This window comes from Salmo salar, unplaced genomic scaffold (assembly GCF_965601325.2).
Source record: "Salmo salar unplaced genomic scaffold, fSalSal1 ptg000414l, whole genome shotgun sequence".
Lineage (NCBI taxonomy): Eukaryota > Metazoa > Chordata > Actinopteri > Salmoniformes > Salmonidae > Salmo > Salmo salar.
This window is the reverse complement of record NW_027675380.1, coordinates 1070001-1095060: the sequence shown is the minus strand read 5'-3', so window position 1 is coordinate 1095060 and position 25060 is coordinate 1070001. Positions and strand designations below refer to the sequence as shown.

Sequence of the window (25060 nt, the reverse complement as noted above, 5' to 3'; positions counted from 1 at the left end):
TAGCCTCCATTTACAGGTTGATTATGATTATTATTATCATTTGACACTACTTTGGATTATAATTGTAAGGCTCGTTTGAATGTCCTGATTTAATATAATGTTTGTGTTATTGTCAAATGTACTACTTTATATTTAAAAACGACTTCAACCAGTAAAATGCTCATTGGCTAGTTTTCCATCAGCCTGACATCAGCCTGACAATGAGGTTTTGTCCACTAAGTGTATGCCAAAATGGTCTATAATCTCACCTAACAATAACATAGACCTACTGTAGGACCCATAACTTCACCTAACAACAACATAGACCTAGGACTATAAATCATTTAATATTTTAGGTGAAACAAGGAGACTAAAATGTCTTTGTCATGACAATTCATAACCTGATCACCAGATAATTTTGTGAATAATCCCACTAGGCTACTCTGTAATGTGTTGTCATTCTAAATGTCCTGAATAAAGGAAAATAGCTCTGTGTGTTGTACAATAGCCTATCCATCAAGGAACAGTTCTCTACACATTATGAGCTAAGTATCTCCGTTTCCAAACGGACTAACGAGACCCTACTGTAAATGAAGTAGACAATAACACATTATAAATATCGATTTGTTTGGGATGTTGGATCCAACGTGGAGCACGGCATAACTGTCTTTACCGGTGTAATGAATGAAGAACTACATTTGACTGGCATGCAGAAAATGATTTCCTGGATCAGCTGATGATAGTTGAACATGTGACTGTAACTAAACAGCTACAGTATTAAGTATTATGTGTAATTATTGAAGAACCGCATTAATGACAGTATCCATTTGGGAGTTGTCAATAAAGTTAAGGTGACTCTCGGTTAGAACCATTGGATTTAGTAAACTGAAATGATTTAGGATTTCTGTGCCCATGAAAACTGTTTTCCCAACGTAACATAAGGAGACAATAAATGTTACGTAGTTAGAGAGCATTTCAGAGATCTGAAGACAAAAAAAACTGTCCGACAGCAAGATCCAGTACTTAAGTTGAAGTTCATCATATGACAAGCTTAACGTTATGACTATAACTACTGTTCCCTGAAGGAGGGAAACTAGGTACAACATACTATTAAATCCACACGTTATGACTATAACTACTGTTCCCTGAAGGAGGGAAACTAGGTACAACATACTATTAAATCCACACGTTATGACTATAACTACTGTTCCCTGAAGGAGGGAAACTAGGTACAACATACTATTAAATCCACATGTTATGACTATAACTACTGTTCCCTGAAGGAGGGAAACTAGGTACAACATACTATTAAATCCACACGTTATGACTATAACTACTGTTCCCTGAAGGAGGGAAACTAGGTATAACATACTATTAAATCCACATGTTATGACTATAACTACTGTTCCCTGAAGGAGGGAAACTAGGTACAACATACTATTAAATCCACGCCTCGCTGGAAGCCCCACATTCCAGAGACCATCAGGTCATCATCAATATAAAGGATATTATCTAAACATTTCCTACAGAGACCATCAGGTCATGATCAATATAAAGGATATTATCTAAACATTTCCTACAGAGACCATCAGGTCATCATCAATATAAAGGATATTTAAAACATTTCCTACAGAGACCATCAGTTTGTTCAGCAATATAAAGGATCATATCTCAAGCCTGCTCTCTCTATTGAATGTTTGACGACTTAACTTCATAATAATTAGCCTAGACTTACCAGAGTCTGTCTGTCTTTCCTTCAAATCAACACATTTATCCGACTTCTAATTGTACTGAGAAATATGTGCCACAGTTTCTACAGCCATTTTGTAACTGCGTGGGCTACAAACTTATTTACAATTTCACGTGAGGAAATCACATATTTTCTGACGCTCTTGCAGAGGAAGTAGTCTATATTACAAACTTCAAAATCCTTTTTATATTCATCTCAAATACACAACAAGTTTTAAATTCCCTACATTGCAGGAAAGTTCTCATGCAAAAGGTTATACAGTTCAGATCCTGTACAGAGTTTGTCTTTGGTTTCGGGAAGGCTGAAAGATAACATTGAAATCCCCCCAAGTATTGAAAACAGGATGTTAACTTAGTCACAAGGTTGCGCTAACTACAGTAGTGTTGCAAAATCCTTTACACCCCACTCTTCCCCATCAGTCTTAAGAACAAAACATGTGGTTTAATGTAGATACATTTAGATACAACAGAAACAACATGTGGTATTCTCAACTTCTCTTTTAACAGAACAGAGACATTTCAGAGGAAAGGCTGGTGGGAAGTGTTATAGGAGGACGGGTTCATTTTTATGGCTGAAATGGAATAAATAAATGAATTCCATTTATTCCATTCCAGTCTTCACACTGAGCCTGTCCTCATATTGCTCCTCCACCAGCCTCCTCTGGTTTGTATGTGAAAGTATGCAGGTATTCATGTTGTTGTGGAGGCAAATTATATTTAAACAAAATACTTTTAAAAGGTACAAATGCAGCCGTAAAAATAAAATAAAATCAGACAGTAGAATCAGACCTGCTCCCTGACTTTTAACACTAGAATCAGTCCTATATGATAATATCAGTTTTTACCTTTATTTAACTAGGCAAATCAGTTGAGAAAAAATTCTTATTTTCAATGACGGCCTACGAACAGTGGGTTAACTGCCTTGTTCAGGGGCAGAACGACAGATTTTTACCTTCTCAGCTCAGGGATTCGATCCAGCAACCTTTCAAGTACTGGCTCAACACTCTAACCAGTTGGCTACCTGCCGCCTCTACACTCTAACCACTAGACTACCTGTCGCCTCTACACTCTAACCACTAGGCTTCCTGCCGTCCCTCCACTCTAACCACTAGGCTACCTGCCGCCCCTCCACTCTAACCACTAGGCTACCTGCCGCCTCTCCACTCTAACCACTAGGCTACCTGCCGCCTCTACACTCTAACCACTAGGCTTCCTGCCGCCCCTCCACTCTAACCACTAGGCTACCTGCCGCCTCTACACTCTAACCACTAGGCTACCTGCCTCCCCTCCACTCTAACCACTAGGCTACCTGCCACCCCTCCACTCTAACCACTAGGCTACCTGCCGCCCCTCCACTCTAACCACTAGGCTACCTGCCGCCCCTCCACTCTAACCACTAGGCTACCTGCCACCCCTCCACTCTAACCACTAGGCTCCCTGCCCCCCCTCCACTCTAACCACTAGGCTACCTGCCTCCCCTCCACTCTAACCACTAGGCTACCTGCCCCCCCTCCACTCTAACCACTAGGCTACCTGCCGCCCCTCCACTCTAACCACTAGGCTCCCTGCCCCCCCTCCACTCTAACCACTAGGCTACCTGCCCCCCCTCCACTCTAACCACTAGGCTACCTGCCGCCTCTACACTCTAACCACTAGGCTACCTGCCGCCTCTACACTCTAACCACTAGGCTACCTGCCGCCCCTCCACTCTAACCACTAGGTTACCTGTCGTCCCCAAATGAGGCCTAACTGAATGATAAGAAGGATGAGGGGGTTGATTTAATGTAGAAAGACAATAGTGTAATGATGAGTTTGTGTTATGCCTATTTATCAGCAGCAAATCATTTGACCACACCCCCTTGTGGGTTAATAATATTCTCTTTTATGTTTTACTTTCCACAAATAAACTGTTGTGGGTCTGTTTTATTGACTGTAACTCTAACACTAATCACATGTATTGTAAGGAAATGAACACATGCTATGAGGTACAGTAGGCCTTTAGAGTGATGTAAAACATGTCCTGGACTCTGTCCAAGTTGATGAGCGGGAAACAAACAATAGCAGTCAACCTTCACAGCCGGCCCATCGACACTACTCCTAAACTATACCACAACTAATTTCACACATGATAAGAGTTATCCTGATCAGCTGGCCCATCGACACTACTCCTAAACTGTACCAAAACTAATTTCACACATGATAAGAGTTATCCTGATCAGCTGGCCCATCGACACTACTCCTAAACTATACCAAAACTAATTTCACACATGATAAGAGTTATCCTGATCAGCTGGCCCATCGACACTACTCCTAAACTATACCAAAACTAATTTCACACATGATAAGAGTTATCCTGATCAGCTGGCCCATCGACACTACTCCTAAACTATACCAAAACTAATTTCACACATGATAAGAGTTATCCTGATCAGCTGGCCCATCGACACTACTCCTAAACTGTACCAAAACTAATTTCACACATGATAAGAGTTATCCTGATCAGCCGGCCCATCGACACTACTCCTAAACTGTACCACAACTAATTTCACACATGATAAGAGTTATCCTGATCAGCTGGCCCATCGACACTACTCCTAAACTATACCAAAACTAATTTCACACATGATAAGAGTTATCCTGATCAGCTGGCCCATCGATACAACTCCTAAACTATACCAAAACTAATTTCACACATGATAAGAGTTATCCTGATCAGCTGGCCCATCGATACTACTCCTAAACTATACCAAAACTAATTTCACACATGATAAGAGTTATCCTGATCAGCTGGCCCATCGATACTACTCCTAAACTGTACCAAAACTAATTTCACACATGATAAGAGTTATCCTGATCAGCTGGCCCATCGATACTACTCCTAAACTATACCACAACTAATTTCACACATGATAAGAGTTATCCTGATCAGCTGGCCCATCGATACTACTCCTAAACTATACCAAAACTAATTTCACACATGATAAGAGTTATCCTGATCAGCTGGCCCATCGATACTACTCCTAAACTATACCAAAACTAATTTCACACATGATAAGTTATCCTGATCAGCTGGCCCATCGACACTACTCCTAAACTATACCAAAACTAATTTCACACATGATAAGTTATCCTGATCAGCTGGACCATCGACCCGCTGTGTTTTGGTCCCCCTTTTTCGATGTATGTGACAAAATGAGCATCTATTTACCAAATCCTCCTTCAGAGTCATGTGCAGGTAAAATACTTTTATTTCTATATAATACTGTATCTGAAAGAGCAGATTCTGCAGGTAAAACATTGTGATTTCTATATAATACTGTATCTGAAAGAGCAGATTCTGCAGGTAAAACATTGTGATTTCTATATAGTACTGTATCTGAAAGAGCAGATTCTGCAGGTAACACATTGTGATTTCTATATAGTACTGTATCTGAGAGAGCATATTCTGCAGGTTAAACATTGTGATTTCTATATAATACTGTATCTGAAAGAGCAGATTCTGCAGGTTAAACATTGTGATTTCTATATAGTACTGTATCTGAAAGAGCAGATTCTGCAGGTTAAACATTGTGATTTCTATATAATACTGTATCTGAAAGAGCATATTCTGCAGGTTAAACATTGTGATTTCTATATAATACTGTATCTGAAAGAGCAGATTCTGCAGTTTCCTTGACACTTACCTTTATCAAATAACTCTCAACATTCATGAGGTGCAGCTTTATTTCCAAAGTTCAATTTTTCTTCAACAATATCCGTGTTGTCCATGTTTTAATCACATGACCACTCCAGCAGCAGCATTGATCTGGCAACTAAGCAAAAACTATTAACATAATCAAATTAAAATCTGCTATTCTGTCGTCAATGGATGAACGGCCAATAGAAACCAGATAGAAACTGATAGTGGTGCATGTGACCTCAGTTCTGGTTAGCTGCAGATGTCGAAACCAACTTGCTCAAGGTCTTTCCATGTCTGGGGAAAGATGAAACCAGGCCAGCGGGTGACTGTCTGAGACTGTCTGAGACTGTGGTTTTGAGTCACGTGGAGCCTTACATGTACAAAGGCAGAATTGTGACCATGGACAGCTTCTTCACATCAATTCCCTGTCAGACAAGTTGATTGCAAAGAAGACTAGCCTGCTATGAACAGTGAACACACAAAGTTGACTAGCCTAGCCAGGTCATTATAGTATATACAGTATCTCTACCATATACAGACACCAACTACTATCCCCTTCTATTATGTTACTTTCACATTAGATGGCAAGACTCTGTAAATGGTACTAATACGGTACTTGCTGCTGGACTGTTGCAGTGTTCTACAATGTGCTCGACATGGCTGCTATCAACACGTGTTGTACAAGCAATGCCTTGACAAGACAGTCAGCAGGTCCTGCTCTCCCTCTTCCCCAAGCACCACAGCTCCAAGCAGGCAGCAGGTCCTGCTCTCTCTCTTCCCCAAGCACCACAGCTCCAAGCAGGCAGCAGGTCCTGCTCTCTCTTCCCCAAGCACCACAGCTCCAAGCAGGCAGCAGGTCCTGCTCTCACTCTTCCCCAAGCACCACAGCTCCAAGCAGGCAGCAGGTCCTGCTCTCCCTCTTCCCCAAGCACCACAGCTCCAAGCAGCCAGCAGGTCCTGCTCTCCCTCTTCCCCAAGCACTACATCTCCCTCGGGGGAGAAAGAAGACACAATGACATGTCGGCAGGTGCACACCAAACAAGGCCAATGAAACCTGTGTGCAGGGCAACCGATTTGATTTGTTTGTGGACCCAAAGCATAAAGAGAAGACAGGATTGATTCATGTGTAAAGGCCCGGTACAGTGTCTGATACAATCAACAAATTATTGTTTTAATATATTTTTATAAATATATTTCCACCAATATTTTTTTATGCAATTCATCCTTTACAATTGTGCTTTTGTTTAGGAATACAGAATACATTTCTGCTCACCTTATTCAAATATTACTTTTTCGGTTGTTTCTAATTTGTCAAAAGAATCTGTAAATTGACTTTATTAATTACTATAACTCTTACTAATCAAATCTACAAGTACAGTTGATCAAATGGATTCCACTGTAGAGTTTTTATTGTAAGGGAGATAGGACAATTTATTTTCTACATTGTAGAATTAACAATTGTTGTTATTTTACTGATATATTTCCACTAATCTTTATTAATGTAATTAATATTTTACAGTAGTTTATACACTATTTATCAAGTGTTTATTTAACAAACCATGTTTTCACACCTTGCAACTTTCTGGATGATATGCATCTGATGCATATGCTAAAGTGGACGCCTGGCAACTTTCTCTAGCAGGGACTTATATACTGAAAGACCAGGTGTGTAACGGCCGTCGTTCAAATGAGACCAAGGTGCAGCGGAGGATGTGTTCATCTTAAATGAATTTAATGGATCGATTGAACACTATACAAAAATAAACCAAAAAACGACCAGCAACTGGATACAAAACTAAACAAGAAAATATTCACCCACAAACCACAAAGGAAATACAGGCTGCCTATGTATGACTGTCAATCAGCAACAACGATCTACACCTGTTCCTGATTGAGAGCCATACACGGCCGAAACAAAGAAAACCACCAACATAGAAAAAGAAACCTAGAATGCCCACCCATGTCACACCCTGGCCTAACCAAAAATAGAGAACAAAAAACCCTCTCTATGGCCAGGGCGTTACAAGGTGGTTCAGTGTTAAGGACTGGTAGATGGGTGTTCTGATAGGCTGATAACACTAGAACCACCTGGTCTATCAGCCTATCAGAACACCCATCTACCAGTCCTTAACACTAGAACCACCTGGTCTAAGGACTGGTAGATGGGTGTTCTGATAGGCTGATAGTCCAGGTGGTTCTAGTGTTAAGGACTGGTAGATGGGTGTTCTGATAGGCTGAAAGACCAGGTGGTTCTAGTGTTAATTAATGACTGGTAGATGGGTGTTCTGATAGGCTGATAGACCAGGTGGTTCTAGTGTTAAGGACTGGTAGATGGGTGTTCTGATAGGCTGAAAACCAGGTGGTTCTAGTGTTAATTAATGACTGGTAGATGGGTGTTCTGATAGGCTGATAGACCAGGTGGTTCTAGTGTTAAGGACTGGTAGATGGGTGTTCTGATAGGCTGATAGACCAGGTGGTTCTAGTGTTAATTAAGGACTGGTAGATGGGTGTTCTGATAGGCTGATAGACCAGGTGGTTCTAGTGATAAGGACTGGTAGATGGGTGTTGACCATTCACTCATGCTGACCGGCTCCAGTACTTTGTTCTTGACTAAAGCCTCCAAGTCAGCCTAGACTTTTGGTCTGATAGCAGAAGCTACAGGTCCTGCTTTCAGAACCTTTGGTTTGCTGTCTGGCTTAATGCCAAGCTTCCCTGTGATGTCGTTCATACAACCCTGCTGTCCATTAAATCCATCTGTTTCTTTAAGATGGCAGGTAGGTCTGTGTCTCCACGTGTCATTGTCTGCACTGATGGCCAGTCCAGTGTGATTTTCTCCAACTATGAACATCCCAGTAGTGACGCATAGTCTCCTTTCAGGAGGTAGAGTGGCAGCTTTCAGTTTGTCTGTATACCTGAACTGTGACATCAGTGATGTCTCTCAAGGTGACAGATTCACCTGTGTAAGTCTTTAACACGAGGTGCGCTGGTTGAAGTGGAAGGTGTTTCAGTGTGATTTCCTGGTCTGATGAGTCACTCACCTCAGTGTTCTCTTACTCAACAGTGTGAACATGTTTCTTGTTTCCCGTTTTGCATTTTCTGTTCTCTTTTTGTTTGTAGAGGATTTGTCAAGTGTGTATTTTTTTACCACAGGCTGGACAATCCATGTCCTTACACCAGCATGTAGAATCCTGACATCCCTTTATACCACAGGCTGGACAATCCATGTCCTTACACCAGCATGTAGAATCCTGACACCCCTTTATACCACAGGCTGGACAATCCATGTCCTTACACCAGCATGTAGAATCCTGACATCCCTTTATACCACAGGCTGGACAATCCATGTCCTTACACCAACATGTAGAATCCTGACATCCCTTTATACCACAGGCTGGACAATCCATGTCCTTACACCAGCATGTAGAATCCTGACATCCCTTTATACCACAGGCTGGACAATCCATGTCCTTACACCAGCAAGTAGAATCCTGACATCCCTTTATACCACAGGCTGGACAATCCATGTCCTTACACCAGCATGTAGAATCCTGACATCCCTTTATACCACAGGCTGGACAATCCATGTCCTTACACCAGCATGTAGAATCCTGACATCCCTTTATACCACAGGCTGGACAATCCATGTCCTTACACCAGCATGTAGAATCCTGACACCCCTTTATACCACAGGCTGGACAATCCATGTCCTTACACCAGCATGTAGAATCCTGACATCCCTTTATACCACAGGCTGGACAATCCATGTCCTTACACCAGCATGTAGAATCCTGACATCCCTTTATACCACAGGCTGGACAATCCATGTCCTTACACCAGCATGTAGAATCCTGACACCCCTTTATACCACAGGCTGGACAATCCATGTCCTTACACCAGCATGTAGAATCCTGACACCCCTTTATACCACAGGCTGGACAATCCATGTCCTTACACCAACATGTAGAAGAAGCCTGATGTCCCACCTTGCCACAGTGGAAGCATGTGACTTGATTTTCCTGTCTCTGATTTTCAGTTGAAACTCTGCGCACTTTTCCTTTTTTTGTGATCAACTTTTTATTTATTATAAAGGAACACAGACAAGAACTAATAGCAGCAGGAATGGTTATACAGCTAGAGACACAATACTGTTAATATATATATCAGAACTAATAGCAGCAGGAATGGTTATACAGCTGGAGACACAATACTGTTAAAATATATATCAGAACTAATAGCAGCAGGAATGGTTATACAGCTAGAGAAACAATACTGTTAAAATATATATTAGAATAAATAGCAGCAGGAATGGTTATACAGCTAGAGACACAATACTATTAAAATACATATCAGAACAAATAGCAGCAGGAATGGTTATACAGCTGGAGACACAATACTGTTAAAATATATATTAGAATAAATAGCAGCAGGAATGGTTATACAGCTGGAGACACAATACTGTTAAAATATATATCAGAATAAATAGCAGCAGGAATGGTTATACAGCTAGAGACACAATACTGTTCAAATATAAATATCAGTATATTATGTAAACCAGGTATTGCAGGTAAATACAATTATAATTAACCACATATAAAATCACTCACCTGAGCTGCATCAACCCCTCCTGGGACCACCCCAACCCACCCTCCATCCCCTCCTGGGACCACCCCAACCCACCCTCCTACCCCTCCTGGGACCACCCCAATCCACCCTCCTACCCCTCCTGGGACCACCCCAACCCACCCTCCATCCCCTCCTGGGACCACCCCAATCCACCCTCCATCCTCTCCTGGGACCACCCCAACCCACCCTCCAACCCCTCCTGGTACCACCCCAACCCACCCTCCAACCCCTCCTGGGACCACCCCAACCCACCCTCCATCCCCTCCTGGGACCACCCCACCCCACCCTCCATCCCCTCCTGGGACCAACCCAACCCACCCTCCTACACCTCCTGGGACCAACCCAACCCACCCTCCAACACCTCCTGGGACAGATTTTGACTCATATTGAGTGATAAGACTGAGCTATTTAAAAACACTTTTTCAACATTTCAAGATAGCAGTCAGTTCAGTTTGATCTTATTAAAGACAGCTGTATCATTTTTTTATTCATTTTGACATATTGTTTGGGACCACTTTTTTTGCTCTGTTTGAAGGCTGTCAGCTTCTTCTCAGGAAGAGAATCCCTTAGCCTTTCGACTAATTTTGGGTTAGTTCGACTAATTTTGGGTTAGTTCTCTCAAGAAGAACTAACCCATCTCAACATGACAGAAAGTAAGACAGGGAAACCCATCTCAACATGACAGAAAGTAAGACAGGAGAACCTATTTCAACATGACGGAGAGTAAGTCAGGAGTCCCTGACCTTATCTTCTCTCAAGAAGATGTCTGGTAGGCCCATTTAAATACCTTTTTTGGACATTTCAAGAGCCGTCCGCCAGTCCGGAGCCGCCAGAGCCGCCCGCCAGTCCAGAGCCGCCCGCCAGTCCGGAGCTGCCCGCCAGTCCAGAGCCGCCCGCCAGTCCAGAGCCGCCAGAGCCGCCCGCCAGTCCAGAGCCACCTAAGTGGGCGAAGCCTAGGGTGGAGCGGAGTCCACGTCCCGAACCTAAGCCACCTCCAGTATAGGTGGGTTGGGGAGGGGGGGTGTAGCACTAGTGCCGTCGTTGACGGCAGCCACCCTCCCTTCCCTCCCTTTTTGTTTAGGGGGTATTTGGGTTTTGTTTTTGTTCTTGTTTTGGGGGGGGATTTTGGTTTTTCTTTTTAGGTGCATTCTGGGGTCTGCACCTTTAGGGGGGGTACTGTCACGTCCTGACCAGCAGAGGGAGTAATTGTATTATATTTGGTCAGGATGTGGCAGAGGGGTATTTGTTTCATATGGTTCGGGTTGTGTGTGTTATTTAAGGGGTGTTTGATTTATGTAGTCTGGGGTTTAAGTTTTGTTCTAGTGTTGGTGTCACGTCCTGACCAGCAGATGGAGCTATTGTTTTAGTTTTGGGGTCAGGACGTGGCAGTTTTGTGTATGGGAATGTTTGTATTGTTGATTGGGACTTCCAATTGAAGGCAGGTGTGTTGAGTTGCCTTTGATTGGAAGTCCTATATAGGTGTGTGTGTTTTTCTTTGGGGTTGTGGGTGGTTGTTCTTGCACTGCGTTTTTGTATGCCTGTAAGACTGTCCCTGTTGTGTTTATTGTTTTGTCAGTGGATGCTTTACTCCTTTTTTTAAAATTAAAATATGAGCATCCATATTCCCGCTGCGCCTTGGTCCTCCTTTCAACAGCACGAAGGATTTTGTGACAGAACCACCCACCAAAGGACCAAGCAGCAGAAGAGGAGGAAGCCACTGGAGAAAAAAATGGAGGAATGGACCTGGCAGGACGAAAGACAATTCTGGGAGGACAAGTTAAGGGAGCTAAGGGAACCTGAGAGGCAGCCCCAAGATTTTCTTTGGGGGGGGCACACGAGTAGTTTGGCCAGGCCAGGGAAGAGCCGTAAGCCAGCTACCCGTGACTACAGGGAGGTGCGTATGAGGTGGAGGGCGCCATGTTACGCTGAGGTACGCACCATCTCGCCTATAAGGACGCACAGCCCAGTCCGCCCGGTACCAGCGCCCCGCAGGTGCCAGGGCAAGGTGAGCATCGAGTGGAAGGGGTGAAGCCAACCCTGCACTCAAGACCACCAGTGCGCCCTTTCGGTCCGGTGTTTCCCGCTAGACGCACTAGCATGGAGGTGCGTGTCTCCAGGCTGGCACGTCCAGTACCAGCCCCACGCATCAGGAGTCTAGTGCGTCAGCCCAGTCTCGCCAGGCGTAAGTCGCCAGAGCTGCCCGCAAGTCAACAGTCACCAGAGCTGCCCGCCAGTCAACAGTCGCCAGAGCTGCCCGCCAGTCAACAGTCACCAGAGCTGCCCGCCAGTCGTACGTCGCCAGAGCTGCCCGCCAGTCGTACGTCGCCAGAGCTGCCCACCAGTCGTACGTCACCAGAGCTGCCCGCCGTCGTACGTCACCAGAGCTGCCCGCCAGTCGTACGTCACCAGAGCTGCCCGCCAGTCAGGAGTCACCAGAGCCGCCCGCTAGTCAGGAGCCGCCAGAGTCGCCCGCTAGTCAGAAGCCGCCAGAGTGGCCCGACTGCCCGGAACTGCCAGGGTGGCCAGACTGCCCGGTTCTGCTAGAGTGGCCAGACTGCCCGGTTCTGCCAGGGTGGCCCGACTGCCCGGTTCTGCCAGAGTGGCCCGACTGCCCGGTTCTGCCAGGGTGGCCAGACTGCCCGGTTCTGCTAGAGTGGCCAGACTGCCCGGTTCTGCCAGAGTGGCCAGACTGCCCGGTTCTGCCAGACTGCCCGGTTCTGCCAGAGTGGCCAGACTGCCCGGTTCTGCCAGAGTGGCCAGACTGCCCGGTTCTGCCAGAGTGGCCAGACTGCCTGGTTCTGCCAGAGTGGCCAGACCGCCCAGTTCTGCCAGAGTGGCCCGACTGCCCGGATCTGCCAGGGTGCCCTGCCTGCCCTCCGGCCCAGCCCGAGTGGCCCTCCTGTCCTCCGGCCCAGCCCGACTGGCCCTCCTGCCCCCCGGCCCAGCCCGAGTGGCCCTCCTGCCCCCCGGCCCAGCCCGAGTGGCCCTCCTGCCCTCCGGCCCAGCCCGAGTGGCCCTCCTGTCCTCCGGCCCAGCCCGAGTGGTCCTCCTGTCCTCCGGCCCAGCCCGAGTGGCCCGCATGTCTTCCGACCCAGCCCGAGTGGTCGGTCTGCCAGGGTCAGCCCGAGTGGCCCGTCTGCCCGGTGCAGCTATCGGCGCCACCAAAGTGGGCGACGCCGAAGGTGGAGCGAGGTCCACGTCCTGCACCTGAGCCACCTCCAGGATAGGTGGGTTGGGGAGGGAGGGTGTAGCACAGTGCCGTCGGTGACAGCAGCCACCCTCCCTTCCCTCCCTTATTGTTTAGGGGTTATTGTTTATGGGTTTTTTGTTGGTGTTTTCTGTTGGTAGGTGCATCCCGGGGTCTGCACCTTTAGGGGGGGTACTGTCACGTCCTGACCAGCAGATGGAGCTATTGTTTTAGTTTTGGGGTCAGGACGTGGCAGTTTTGTGTATGGGAATGTTTGTATTGTTGATTGGGACTTCCAATTGAAGGCAGGTGTGTATAGTTGCCTTTGATTGGAAGTCCTATATAGGTGTGTGTGTTTTTCTTTGGGGTTGTGGGTGGTTGTTCTTGCACTGCGTTTTTGTATGCCTGTAAGACTGTCCCTGTTGTGTTTATTGTTTTTTCAGTGGATGCTTTACTCCTTTTTTAAAAATTAAAATATGAGCATCCATATTCCCGCTGCGCCTTGGTCCTCCTTTCAACAGCACGAAGGATTTTGTGACAGTTGGTTTTCTATGGTTTATCTAGTTGTTCTGTTTCTTTGTTAGTCTGTGTGGCTCCCGATCAGGAACAGCTGTATGTCGTTGTTCCTGATTGGGAGTCATATATTAGGAGTGTGTTTTCACCTGGGGTTTGTGGGTTGTTGATTTTGTTCTAATTAAATAGAAAAATGAGCATATATATCTCGTCTGCGTTTTGGTCATCCACGACAGCCGTTACAACATGAGACAGGGAGAAGCAATGTAAAATCAATAATGAAATTGTTTTCACAATTAACATGCTTTTTCTTGTTTCAAGTATGTTTTATTATGAAAAGTACAATATAACCATGTATACTTGTACAACTATGGAGCGTATGTCCACATATAATTGTACAATTTGTTTTTCCAACATAAAAGACAAGAAATGATCACATTGGTATTTTAACGGTGTTATTGTAAGAGTTTAAATGTTTAAACAGAGGATACATCTAAAACAGGATAAAACAAGTGCAGTATGTTGTGAGAATGTTACTTTAACGTCGACTCATAACGTCACACTATAACTTCATGGGAGTCTTGTGGAAAGACTGCATGTTGTTTTGGGTGGATTGAGTGACGTCTTCATCAACATTTTGCAGAATATTCCGGTAATATTTTCACCTCTTGTCGGCTGCAGACATTCATAAGGAGTTCCAGTAGTTTATTTGCCATTTGCAGGTATTAAAAGTAATACATACATTGTAATTCCTTGTTGGGTCTCTCTCACATACAGGACAGTACATACCAGAGGAGGCTGCTGAGGGGAGGACGGCTCATAATAATGTCTGGAACAGAGTGAATGAAATGGAACACATGGAAACCACGTGTTTGATACCATTCCACTTATTCCACTCCAGCCATTACAAGCCTGTCCTCCCTAAATAAGGTCCCACCAACCTCCTGTGGTACAAACACAAACAGTAAAATAAAACATAATAAATGCAAAGTGGTAAAAGATCTGAAAATATTACAAGCCTGTCATGTGTGAGTGTCCAGTGTGTGTCTGTGTGTCAGTGTTAAATGTGTCAGTGTGTGTGTGTGTCAGTGTTTGTGTGTTTGTGTCCAGAGTGTGTGTGTGTGTGTGTGTGTGTGTATCCAGTGTGTTTGTCAAGCATGTGTGTGTCAAGCGTGTGTGTCAAGTGTGTGTGTGTATCCAGTGAGTGTGTGTGTCCAATGTGTGTGTGTGTTTCCAGTGTGTGTGTTTGTCCAGTGTGTGTGTGTGTGTGTGTGTGTCCAGTGTGTTTCCATGTCCATTGTGCGTGTGTCCAGTGAGTGTGTGTGTGTGTGTCCAGTGTGTGTGTGTTCAGTGTGTGTGTGTGTGTCCAGTGTGTGTGTGTGTGTGTGTGTGTGTGTGTGTCCAGTGAGTGTGTGTGCGTTTCAGTGTGTGTGTGTGTGTGTGTGTTCAGAGTGTGTCCAGTGTGTGTGTGTTCAGTGTGTGAGTATGTGCCCAGTGTGTGTGTGTGTGTGTGTTCAGTGTGTGTGTGTGTGTGTGTGTGTGTGTGTGTGTGTGTGTGTGTGTGTCCAGTGTGTGTGTGTCCAGTGCGTGTGTGTGTGTCCTGTGTGTGTGTGTGTTCAGTGTGTGTGTGTGTTCAGTGTGTGTGTGTGTTCAGTGTGTGTGTGTTGAGTGTGTGTATATGTGTGTGTCCAGTTTGTGTCCAGTGTGTGTGTGTGTGTCCTGTGTGTGTGAGTGTCCATTTTGTGTCCAGTGTGTGTGTGTCCAATTTGTTTCCAGTGTGTGTGTGTGTGTTGAGTGTGTGTATATCCAGTGTGTGTGTGTGTGTGTGTGTCCAGTGTGTTTCAGTGTGTGTGTGTGTGTCCAGTGTGTGTGTGTTTCAGTGTGTGAGTATGTGCCCAGTGTGTGTGTGTGTGTGTTCAGTGTGTGTGTGTGTACAGTGTGTGTGTGTGTGTACAGTGTTTGTGTGTGTGTGTACAGTGTGTGTGTGTGTGTGTCCAGTGTGTGTGTGTGTGTGTTTAGTTTGTGTGTGTTCAGTGTGTGTGTTGAGTGTGTGTGTGTATTGATAGTGTGTATGTTCAGTGTGTGTGTGTGTCCAGTGTGTGTGTGTGTGTCCAGTGTGTTGGTGTGTGTGTGTGTGTCCAGTGTGTGTGTGTGTGTGTGTGTCCAGTGTGTGTGTGTGTGTGTCTGTGTCCAGTGTGTGCGTGTGTCCAGTGTGCGTGTGTCCAGTTTGTGTGTGTGTGTGTGTGTGTGTGTGTGTGTGTGTGTGTGTGTGTGTGTGTGTGTGTGTGTGTGTGTGTGTCCAGTTTGTGTGTGTGTGTGTGTGTGTGTGTGTCCTGTTATTATTTCAGGGACACTGAAGAGCCAACATAATCAACTCTAAATCCTGGATAGAGGGGCTCAGTGAATGTGGAGGTGAATGTGATCAGGTGGGTCAGTGTGTCAGAGGAGGCTCTATAGAAGGACAGAGTGCCGGCTGACCAGTCCAGATACACTCCTACTCTGTGGGAGCTGGAGGAGGGGACGTCTATGGTAGTGGAGTTATTATTATACCAGCTGGAGGAGGGGACGTCTATGGTAGTGAGATGATTATTATGCCTGGCAGAGTATCTGTTGTCAGAGCAGAACAGACACCAGGACTTGTCATTGAATCCAAGCCAACAGTCCTTAACCTCTCCTCTCCTGTTGATTCCTTTATATGTCACTCCTATACCAGCCCCCATTATCCCACTCCACTCTACCTCCCAGTAACAGCGCCCAGTCAGACCCTCTCTACACAGCACCTGTCTCCAGTCCTCAAATCTCTCTGGGTGATCAGGATACGGCTGCTCCTCTCTCCTACATGTCACCTTTCTGTTCTCCTCAGACAGAGAGAGGCGTCTGTTTACTGTGTTTGGGTCCAGTGTGAGATCACAGACATCTGATGGATGAAACCAGACACAATATTAGAAATCATCATCATTCACATTAGAATGTTAACTCACTTTTCACTAATTCATTTAATGTAGATGTTTCTAGGTATCAAAAGGAGAAGTTAAGGTAACTTGAGACTTGTTGAATGATCATATGTTATACTGTATGGTAATATAATACACACTTATTCACATTAATTACACACACACACACACACACACACACACACACACACACACACACACACACACACACACACACACACACACACACACACACACACACACACACACACACACACACACACACACACACACACACACACACACACACACACACACACACACACAGTAATATCAACTCTTTGTAAACGTTGGTGTCCCTGATTTGTGCTTCTGTAGAACTACAGCTGATATTTAATATGACCAAGTCAGTAATGATGGTGGTCTTTGACTTAACTTGAATTAAGACTTATTCTTAGTCATATTCTTCACAGCAGTCAACACTCACATTTTCTAAGTCCAGGTTTCATTCTGTTCTCTCCACCATGTTCCACACTGTAGCGGTAAGCAGAAAAACAGACAGTCATTGAGGGACACACACACAATAACTTTGTCCAAGTGGTGGTAAGAATGTTTGTCTTAACTAGCCTGAAAAGTCAAACATGTCTGATATGAACATTGAAGTAAACCCTCCACATACTTGAGTTTCTCCAGTCTGCAGTGTGGATCCTCCAGTCCAGCAGAGAGCAGTCTGACTCCTGAGTCTCCTGGGTGATTGTAGCTCAGGTCCAGCTCTCTCAGGTGTGAGGGGTTTGACCTCAGAGCTGAGACCAGAGAAGCACAGCCTTCCTCTGTGACTAGACAGCCTGACAGCCTGCAAAGAGTCAAATCATATTAAAATCACACTGCTATTCTTTGGTGGTGAAAAAAGTGGCAGTATATTTTTTCAGCATATTCAGATATATCAGTGTCCTGAAACCTTCCATATCTATTCATAAATTAATGTATCATAATATAAATTACAAATTATCAAAGTTTTGCCTGAAGATAGAAACATGTATAGTGCAAATATTTGAGTAGACTGACCAGACCAGTTTAAAAGCAGTATCAGTCAAAAGACAGACAGTGAGGTATCAGATTTAGATTGTATTGAGTATACAGTCCACACCATATCTATTTTGACAGTGAAGATAACATTTTAAATGTGACACTATACTCCAACATTATTGATTTCAGATCAAATGTTTCATATGAGGTGACAGTATATAATGTCACCTTTTATTTGAGGATATTTTAATACATTTCGGTTTCACCGTTTAGAAAAATGAAAGCACTTTATGTATCTAGTCCCCCTATTTAAAGAAGTCATATGTTTTCTGACCAATTCACTCATAGTGGCTTAAAGTAGTCACAAGTTGAGTATTTGATCCGATATTCCTTTAACGCAGCGACTACATCAAGCTTGTGACTCAAACTCGTTGATTGATTTTGCAGTTTGTTATCGTTGTGTTTTGGGTTGTGTTTTGCCCAATATTAAAATGGTGGATGGTGTAACGTCTGCTTCCAGCTCACACTCTCAAACACGTAGATCCCTCCTGAACGCAGCTCACTCTCCAGATCCCAGTCACCTGAATTCTGATCACCTGTTCACACACCTGTATGTCATTATCAAACTCTTTAGTTCAGTTCTTTGCACCCCCATCATTGTTAAGTGTTGTTTGTTTTGTGACACAAGGCTATTCGGAGGGCTGCATTTCCCGTAATTTACTCCTCCTGTGAATGATAGTTTTTGCCTGCCTCACTAATGATGCCTTTTGCCGTTTCCCTGCCTGTACTGTTGCCTTTTTGGACCCCCTGTGTATGACCTTCTGCCTGCCCCTGGACCCAGCTACCTGCCTCCTCCTGTGGTCCTTTACAATAAACACCTGCTGAGCCCTGCGCTTGAAACCAGCTCTCTGTCTCCCATCGTGTTCATTACAGATGGTGACTGGAGTCATTTTATTTACAAGTGAGTAGATAACATGTTTCTAAACACTACTAAAAGCATCCTGATGATGCCATGATTAAGAAAAATCATGAATGAATCATGAATAATAGTGAGAAAGTTACAGAAGCTACAACAAAACATGCTAACCTCTCACCATTACCAATAACAGAGGCTACAACAAAACATGCTAACCTCTCACCATTACCAATAACAGAGGCTACAACAAAACATGCTAACCTCTCACCATTACCAATAACAGAGGCTACAACAAAATATGTTAACCTCTCACCATTACCAATAACAGAGGCTACAACAAAACATGCTAACCTCTCACCATTACCAATAACAGAGGATACAACAAAACATGCTAACTCCTCACCATTACCAATAACAGAGGCTACAACAAAACATGCTAACCTCTCACCATTACCAATAACAGAGGCTACAACAAAACATGCTAACCTCTCACCATTACCAATAACAGAGGCTACAACAAAACATGCTAACCTCTCACCATTACCAATAACAGAGACTACAACAAAACATGCTAACCTCTCACCATTACCAATAACAGAGACTACAACAAAACATGCTAACCTCTCACCATTACCAATAACAGAGGCTACAACAAAACATGCTAACCTCTCACCATTACCAATAACAGAGGCTACAACAAAACATGCTAACCTCTCACCATTACCAATAACAGAGACTACAACAAAACATGCTGACCTCTCACCATTACCAATAACAGAGGCTACAACAAAACATGCTAACCTCTCACCATTACCAATAACAGAGGATACAACAAAACATGCTAACCTCTCACCATTACCAATAACAGAGGCTACAACAAAACATGCTAACCTCTCACCATTACCAATAACAGAGGTTACAACAAAACATGCTAACCTCTCACCATTACCAATAACAGAGGCTACAACAAAACATACTAACCTCTCACCATTACCAATAACCGAGGTTACAACAAAACATGCTAACCTCTCACCATTACCAATAACAGAGGCTACAACAAAACATGCTAACCTCTCACCATTACCAATAACAGAGGATACAACAAAACATACTAACCTCTCACCGTTTCCAATAACAGAGGGGGTATGATCCTTGTGCCTCTGTAACTTTCTCATTCCTCATCATTCTCGATTCATTCTTATTCTTACTGACAATACAAGTAAAGTGACTCCAAAATGACAGGACATTATTCACCAATCAGTTTCTATTAGGAAAAACATTAACTAAAATACAATCAAAACAAACTGCAAATGAATTCAACAAGTTTGTAGAATCACAAGCTTGATGTAATCACTGCAGGCATGGAATATGGGACCAAATACTAAATTTATGACTACTTTAATACAATATAAGTGAATTTGTCCAAATAATAAAGACTATTTCAAATGGTAGAACTACAGTGCCTTGCAAAAGTATTCATCCCCCTTGGCGTTTTTCCCATTTTGTTACAACCTGTAATTTAAATTGATTTTATTTGGATTTCATGTAATGGACAAACACAAAATAGTCCAAATTGGTCAAGAGAATTAAAAAAAATGACTTTAAAAATAAAGTTAAAAACAGAAAAGTGGTGCGTGCATATGTATTCACCCCCTTTGCTATGAAGCCCATAAATAATATCTGGTGCAACCAATTACCTTCAGAAGTCACATCATTAGTTAAATAAACTCCACATGTGTGCAATCTAAGTGTCACATGATCTGTCATATGATCTCAGTATATATACACCTGTTCTGAAAGGCCCCAGAGTCTACAACACCACTAAGCAAGGGGCACCATCAAGCAAGCGGCACCATGAAGACCAAGGAGCTCTCCAAACAGGTCAGGGAAAAAGTTGTGGAGAAGTACAGATCAGGGTTGGGTTATAAAAAAATATCAGAAACATTGAACATCCCATGGAGCACCATTAAATCCATTATTAAAAAATGGAAAGAATATGGCACCACAACAAACCTGCCAAGAGAGGGCCGCCCACCAAAACTCACAGACCAGGCAAGGTGGGCATTAATCAGAGAGGCAACAAAGAAACCAAAGATAACCCTGAAGGAGCTGCAAAGCTCCACAGCGGAGATTGGAGTATCTGTCCATAGGACCACTTAAAGCTGTATACTCCACAGAGCTGGGCTTTACGGAAGAGTGGCCAGAAAAAAAGCCATTGCTTGAAGAAAGAAATAAGCAGACACATTTGGTGTTCACCAAAAGGCATGTGGGAGACTCCCCAAACATATGGAAGAAGGTACTCTGGTCAGATGAGACTAAAATTCTGCATTTTTGGCCATCAAGGAAAACGCTATGTCTGGCGCAAACCCAACACCTCTCATCACCCCGAGAACACCATCCCCAGCAGCATCATGCTGTGGGGATGTTTTTCATCAGCAGGGACTGGGAAACTGGTCAGATTTGAAGGAATGATGGATGGGGCTAAATACAGGGAAATCCTTGAGGGAAACCTGTTTCAGACTTCAAGAGATTTAGAGACCGCTAAAGCAACACTCGAGTGGTTTAAGGGGAAAAATGTAAATGTCTTGGAATGGTCAAGTCAAAGCATAGACCTCAATCCAATTGAGAATCTGTGGAATGACTTACAGATTGCTGTACACCAGCGGAACCCATCCAACTTGAAGGAGCTGGAGCAGTTTTGCCTTGAAAAATGGGCGAAAATCCCAGTGGCTAGATGTGCCAACCTTATAGAGACATACCCCAAGAGACTAGCAACTGTAATAGCTGCAAAAGGTGGCTATACAAAGTATTGACTTTGGGGGGGGGGGGGGGGGGGGGGGGGTGAAGCCACTGTATATACATACAATTCTTTCATTTCTAAATGGTAAAACATGAATACTCTCAAAAAAAAGGTGACACTGTACTGTCACCTAATATGAAACATTCAATCTCAAATCCAAAATGCTGGAGCATATCACCAAAATGAAAACTTTAAGCTTCACTGTCCAAACACATATGGTGTGGACTATGTGTGCCTGGTAAACACATGTGGATCTGGTGAACAGTTATCACTTGTTGACCAACTACAGGAATACTGACCTCAGAGTCTCCAGTTTACAGTGGGGATTCCCCAGCCCAGCAGAGAGCAGCTTCACTCCTGAATCCTTCAGGTCATTGTTACTCAGGTCCAGCTCTCTCAGGTGTGAGGGGTTTGACCTCAGAGCTGAGACCAGAGAAGCACAGCCTTCCTCTGTGACTCCACAGCCTGACAGCCTGACAAAGAGATCATCATGACTTTACAAACATACTGTTAATTTAATGAGTAGTGTAGAAGGACAACGGTAGATGCATTTGGTTCATATTCCCAAACAACATATAGATTCTTCTTCCGTCTCCTAGAATTGTATGGTCATATTGTTATAATAGATTGAATATCTGATTCAATATGTTGTTCAATATAATATTATAAACATATTATAATACATATTTTTCTCTAAACTGAATATTTCTTCCTGATGATAAGTTCTTAAATGTCATTTTATGTACTCACAGAACAGCTCTGGAGGCTTTGACCACTGGCAGCAGCCTCAGAAGACCTTCCTCTGATCTGGAGTACTTATTCAGGTCAAACACATCCAGCTCCTTTTCTGAAGTCAGCAACACAAAGACCAGAGCTGACCACTGTGCAGGTGACAGGTTGGGTTCTGAGAGACTTCCTGATCTCAGGTAGCTTTGGATCTCCTCCACTAGAGAATGGTCATTCAGTTCATTCAGACAGTGGAACAGATTGATGCTCCTCTCTGGAGAGAGATTCTCCCTGATCTTCTCCTTGATGTACTTGACTGTTTTTTCATGGGTCTTTGAGCTACTTCTTGTCTTTGTCATTAGACCTCGTAAGTGCTTCTGATTGGACTTCAGTGAGAGTCCCAGAAGGAAGCGGAGGAACAGGTCCAGGTTTCCCGTCTCACTGTGTAAGGCTTTATCCACAGCACTCTTGTAGAAAGAAACTTCAGACTTGTCTCTGAACAGCGCAGAAAGGTTCCTGGACGTTGATTGCGGTTTGGCCATTAGATTCTCATTGTTGTTGATGAATGAGAGGAACACATATACAGCAGCCAGAAACTCCTGAATGCTCAGATGAACAAAGCAGTACACCTTGTCTTGGTACAGAACACATTCCTCTTTAAAGAGCTGTGTGCACAATCCTGAGTACACCGAGGCTTCATTGACATCAATGCCAGCCTCTTTCAGGTCTTCTTCATAGAAAATCAGATTGCCATTCACAAGCTGTTGAAAAGCCAGTTTTCCCAGTGACAGAATGCTCTCTTTATTCCAGTGTGGACCTGTCTCTTCTTTCCCAAGATACTTTTCATTCTTCTGTTTGGTATAAAACTCCACAATGTGTGTGTACATCTCAGTCAGAGTCTTGGGCATCTCTTCTGTCTTATGTTTCAGCATGTGTTCAAGGACTGTTGCAGAAATCCAACAGAAGACTGGAATGTGGCACATGATGTGGAGGCTCCTTGATGTCTTTATGTGTGAGATGATTCTGCTGGCCAGCTCCTCATCACTGAATCTCTTCCTGAAGTACTCCTCCTTCTGTGGGTCATTGAACCCTCGTACCTCTGTTATCTGGTCAACACACCCTGAAGGGATCTTATTGGCTGCTGCAGGTCGGGTAGTTATCCAGATGAGAGCAGAGGGAAGCAGATTTCCCTTGATGAGATTTGTCAGCAGAACATCCACTGAGGTTGACTCTGTGACGTCACAACAGATCTTGTTCTTCTGGAAGTCTAGGGGTAGTCGGCACTCATCCAGACCATCAAAGATGAACACAACTTTGTACTTGTCGTAGTTGGAGATTCTTGATTGTTTGGTTTCCATTGAGAAGTGATTGAGAAGTTCAATCAAAGTGTTTTTGTCCCCTTTCATCAAATTCAGCTCCCGGAAAGGGAATGAAAACACAAATTGGACATCCTGATTTGCTTTTCCTTCAGCCCAGTCCAGAATGAACTTCTGCACAGAGACTGTTTTTCCAATGCCAGCGACTCCCTTTGTCAGCACAGTTCTGATGAGTTTGTCTTGTCCAATTAAGGGTTTGAAGATGTCGTTACATTTGATTGCAGTCTCTGGTCTTGCTTGTTTCCTGGTTGTTGTCTCAATCTGTCTCAGCTCATGTTCATTATTGACCTCTCCTGTTCCACCCTCTGTGATGTAGAGCTCTGTGTAGATCTGATTGAGAAGTGTTGGGTTTCCTTGTTTAGCGATCCCCTCAAATACACATTGAAACTTCTTCTTTAGATTAGATTTGAGTTCACGTTGGCAAATCACAGCAAGCTCATCTGAATGAAGAAATAACACAGAGGATATTAATATTACGTCTGTTTTAATGTCTACAGTATTGAAGGACTGTTAAAGTTTTAAAATAATAATTTATTCTCTTAAGTGACTGTATAAATGTATCAATGTTTTCTTAATGCATTACAGACTGGTGTGACTGATTATATTATTATTGATGGTATTATTAATGTTGTCTCTCTCTGTCTCTCTCTCTAAATTAATCACCACAACACATCCCTGCTGCTACTTGATGAGGTCACTAGGTGTTGTGTTAAGGTTGCTACAATATCATTGAGTTACACAGCTACTTTAGCTGTACTTTAGCCACAGCTTTTAAATGTTATAAAACAGCATTCAACATGAGGCAGACAGATCTTACAGTTCTCCAGTGTGTCAGCAAGCTCCTTCTGGTTCATTTTCCTCAGGACGTGCAGTGTGATCTTCAGAGCCCCCTCTCTGGCACTGCTCTCCTGCTTCTCATCTTCAGCATCCACCACTTCCTTATCCTGCTTCTGACTCTCAAAGCCTTCTGGGAGTTCTGGACTAAGAATCCTCTTGAACATCTTCAGCTCGTTCTTCACAAATGTCATCATTTTCTCTTCAAGCAACTAAAATAAATCAAGTCAATAAGTTAATCAAGAGAAGAAATGCTTTCTCATTAACACATTAATGAATGATTGACAGATCAACTTTACTTGAGGTAAACAAAAACAAATGTACATAACAGGATCACATACACTGAATATAGAGTCCAGGTCTGTTTGATGACTCTGGGAAGACTGACCACTGAGAATCTCTGACTCTGATCTCTCCTGTTGGTTTCTGTGGACAAAACATGAGATTACAGTACACACACACACACACACACACACACACACACACACACACACACACACACACACACCACACACACACACACACACACACACACACACACACACACACACACACACACACAGGGAGGGAACGTTGTGTTTGTTTAATATTGTTTTAGGACTATGAAAATGGACTAAAGGATTAGCCTATGGATTATGAAAACAACCAAAAGAAATGTGAAAATGGGAGAGGAGAAATGACTAGAGACAGGGTTGTTTAACTCACTGACCATGACCCAT

General features: G+C 43.7%; 1 protein-coding gene across 1 annotated transcript; it reads right to left on the bottom strand.

The window, feature by feature from the left end:
- Window positions 1-14420: 14420 nt before the first annotated feature.
- Window positions 14421-24102, bottom strand: LOC145875997 (NLR family CARD domain-containing protein 3-like). Its single transcript, XM_082971768.1, has 5 exons — window positions 22156-24102; window positions 21705-21878; window positions 17343-17516; window positions 17151-17197; window positions 14421-16647 (listed from the first exon to the last, which is right to left on the bottom strand). Exons 1-5 carry the CDS (start codon window positions 23535-23537, stop codon window positions 16070-16072), a joined length of 2355 nt encoding a protein of 784 aa, XP_082827894.1. The 5' UTR covers window positions 23538-24102; the 3' UTR covers window positions 14421-16069.
- Window positions 24103-25060: the final 958 nt, after the last annotated feature.

What these genes read in the sequence shown, in the direction of transcription:
- LOC145875997 (XM_082971768.1), bottom strand. Translation starts at nt 23,537, where the DNA reads ATGAAAGGGGACAAAAACACTTTGATTGAACTTCTCAATCACTTCTCA. An exon ending in AAAGCCTCCAGAGCTGTTCT is followed by an intron (nt 21,879 to 22,155) that starts GTGAGTACATAA and finishes TCTCTTTGTCAG; the next exon opens with GCTGTCAGGCTGTGGAGTCA. An exon ending in TGCAGACTGGAGAAACTCAA is followed by an intron (nt 17,198 to 17,342) that starts GTATGTGGAGGG and finishes TTACCGCTACAG; the next exon opens with TGTGGAACATGGTGGAGAGA.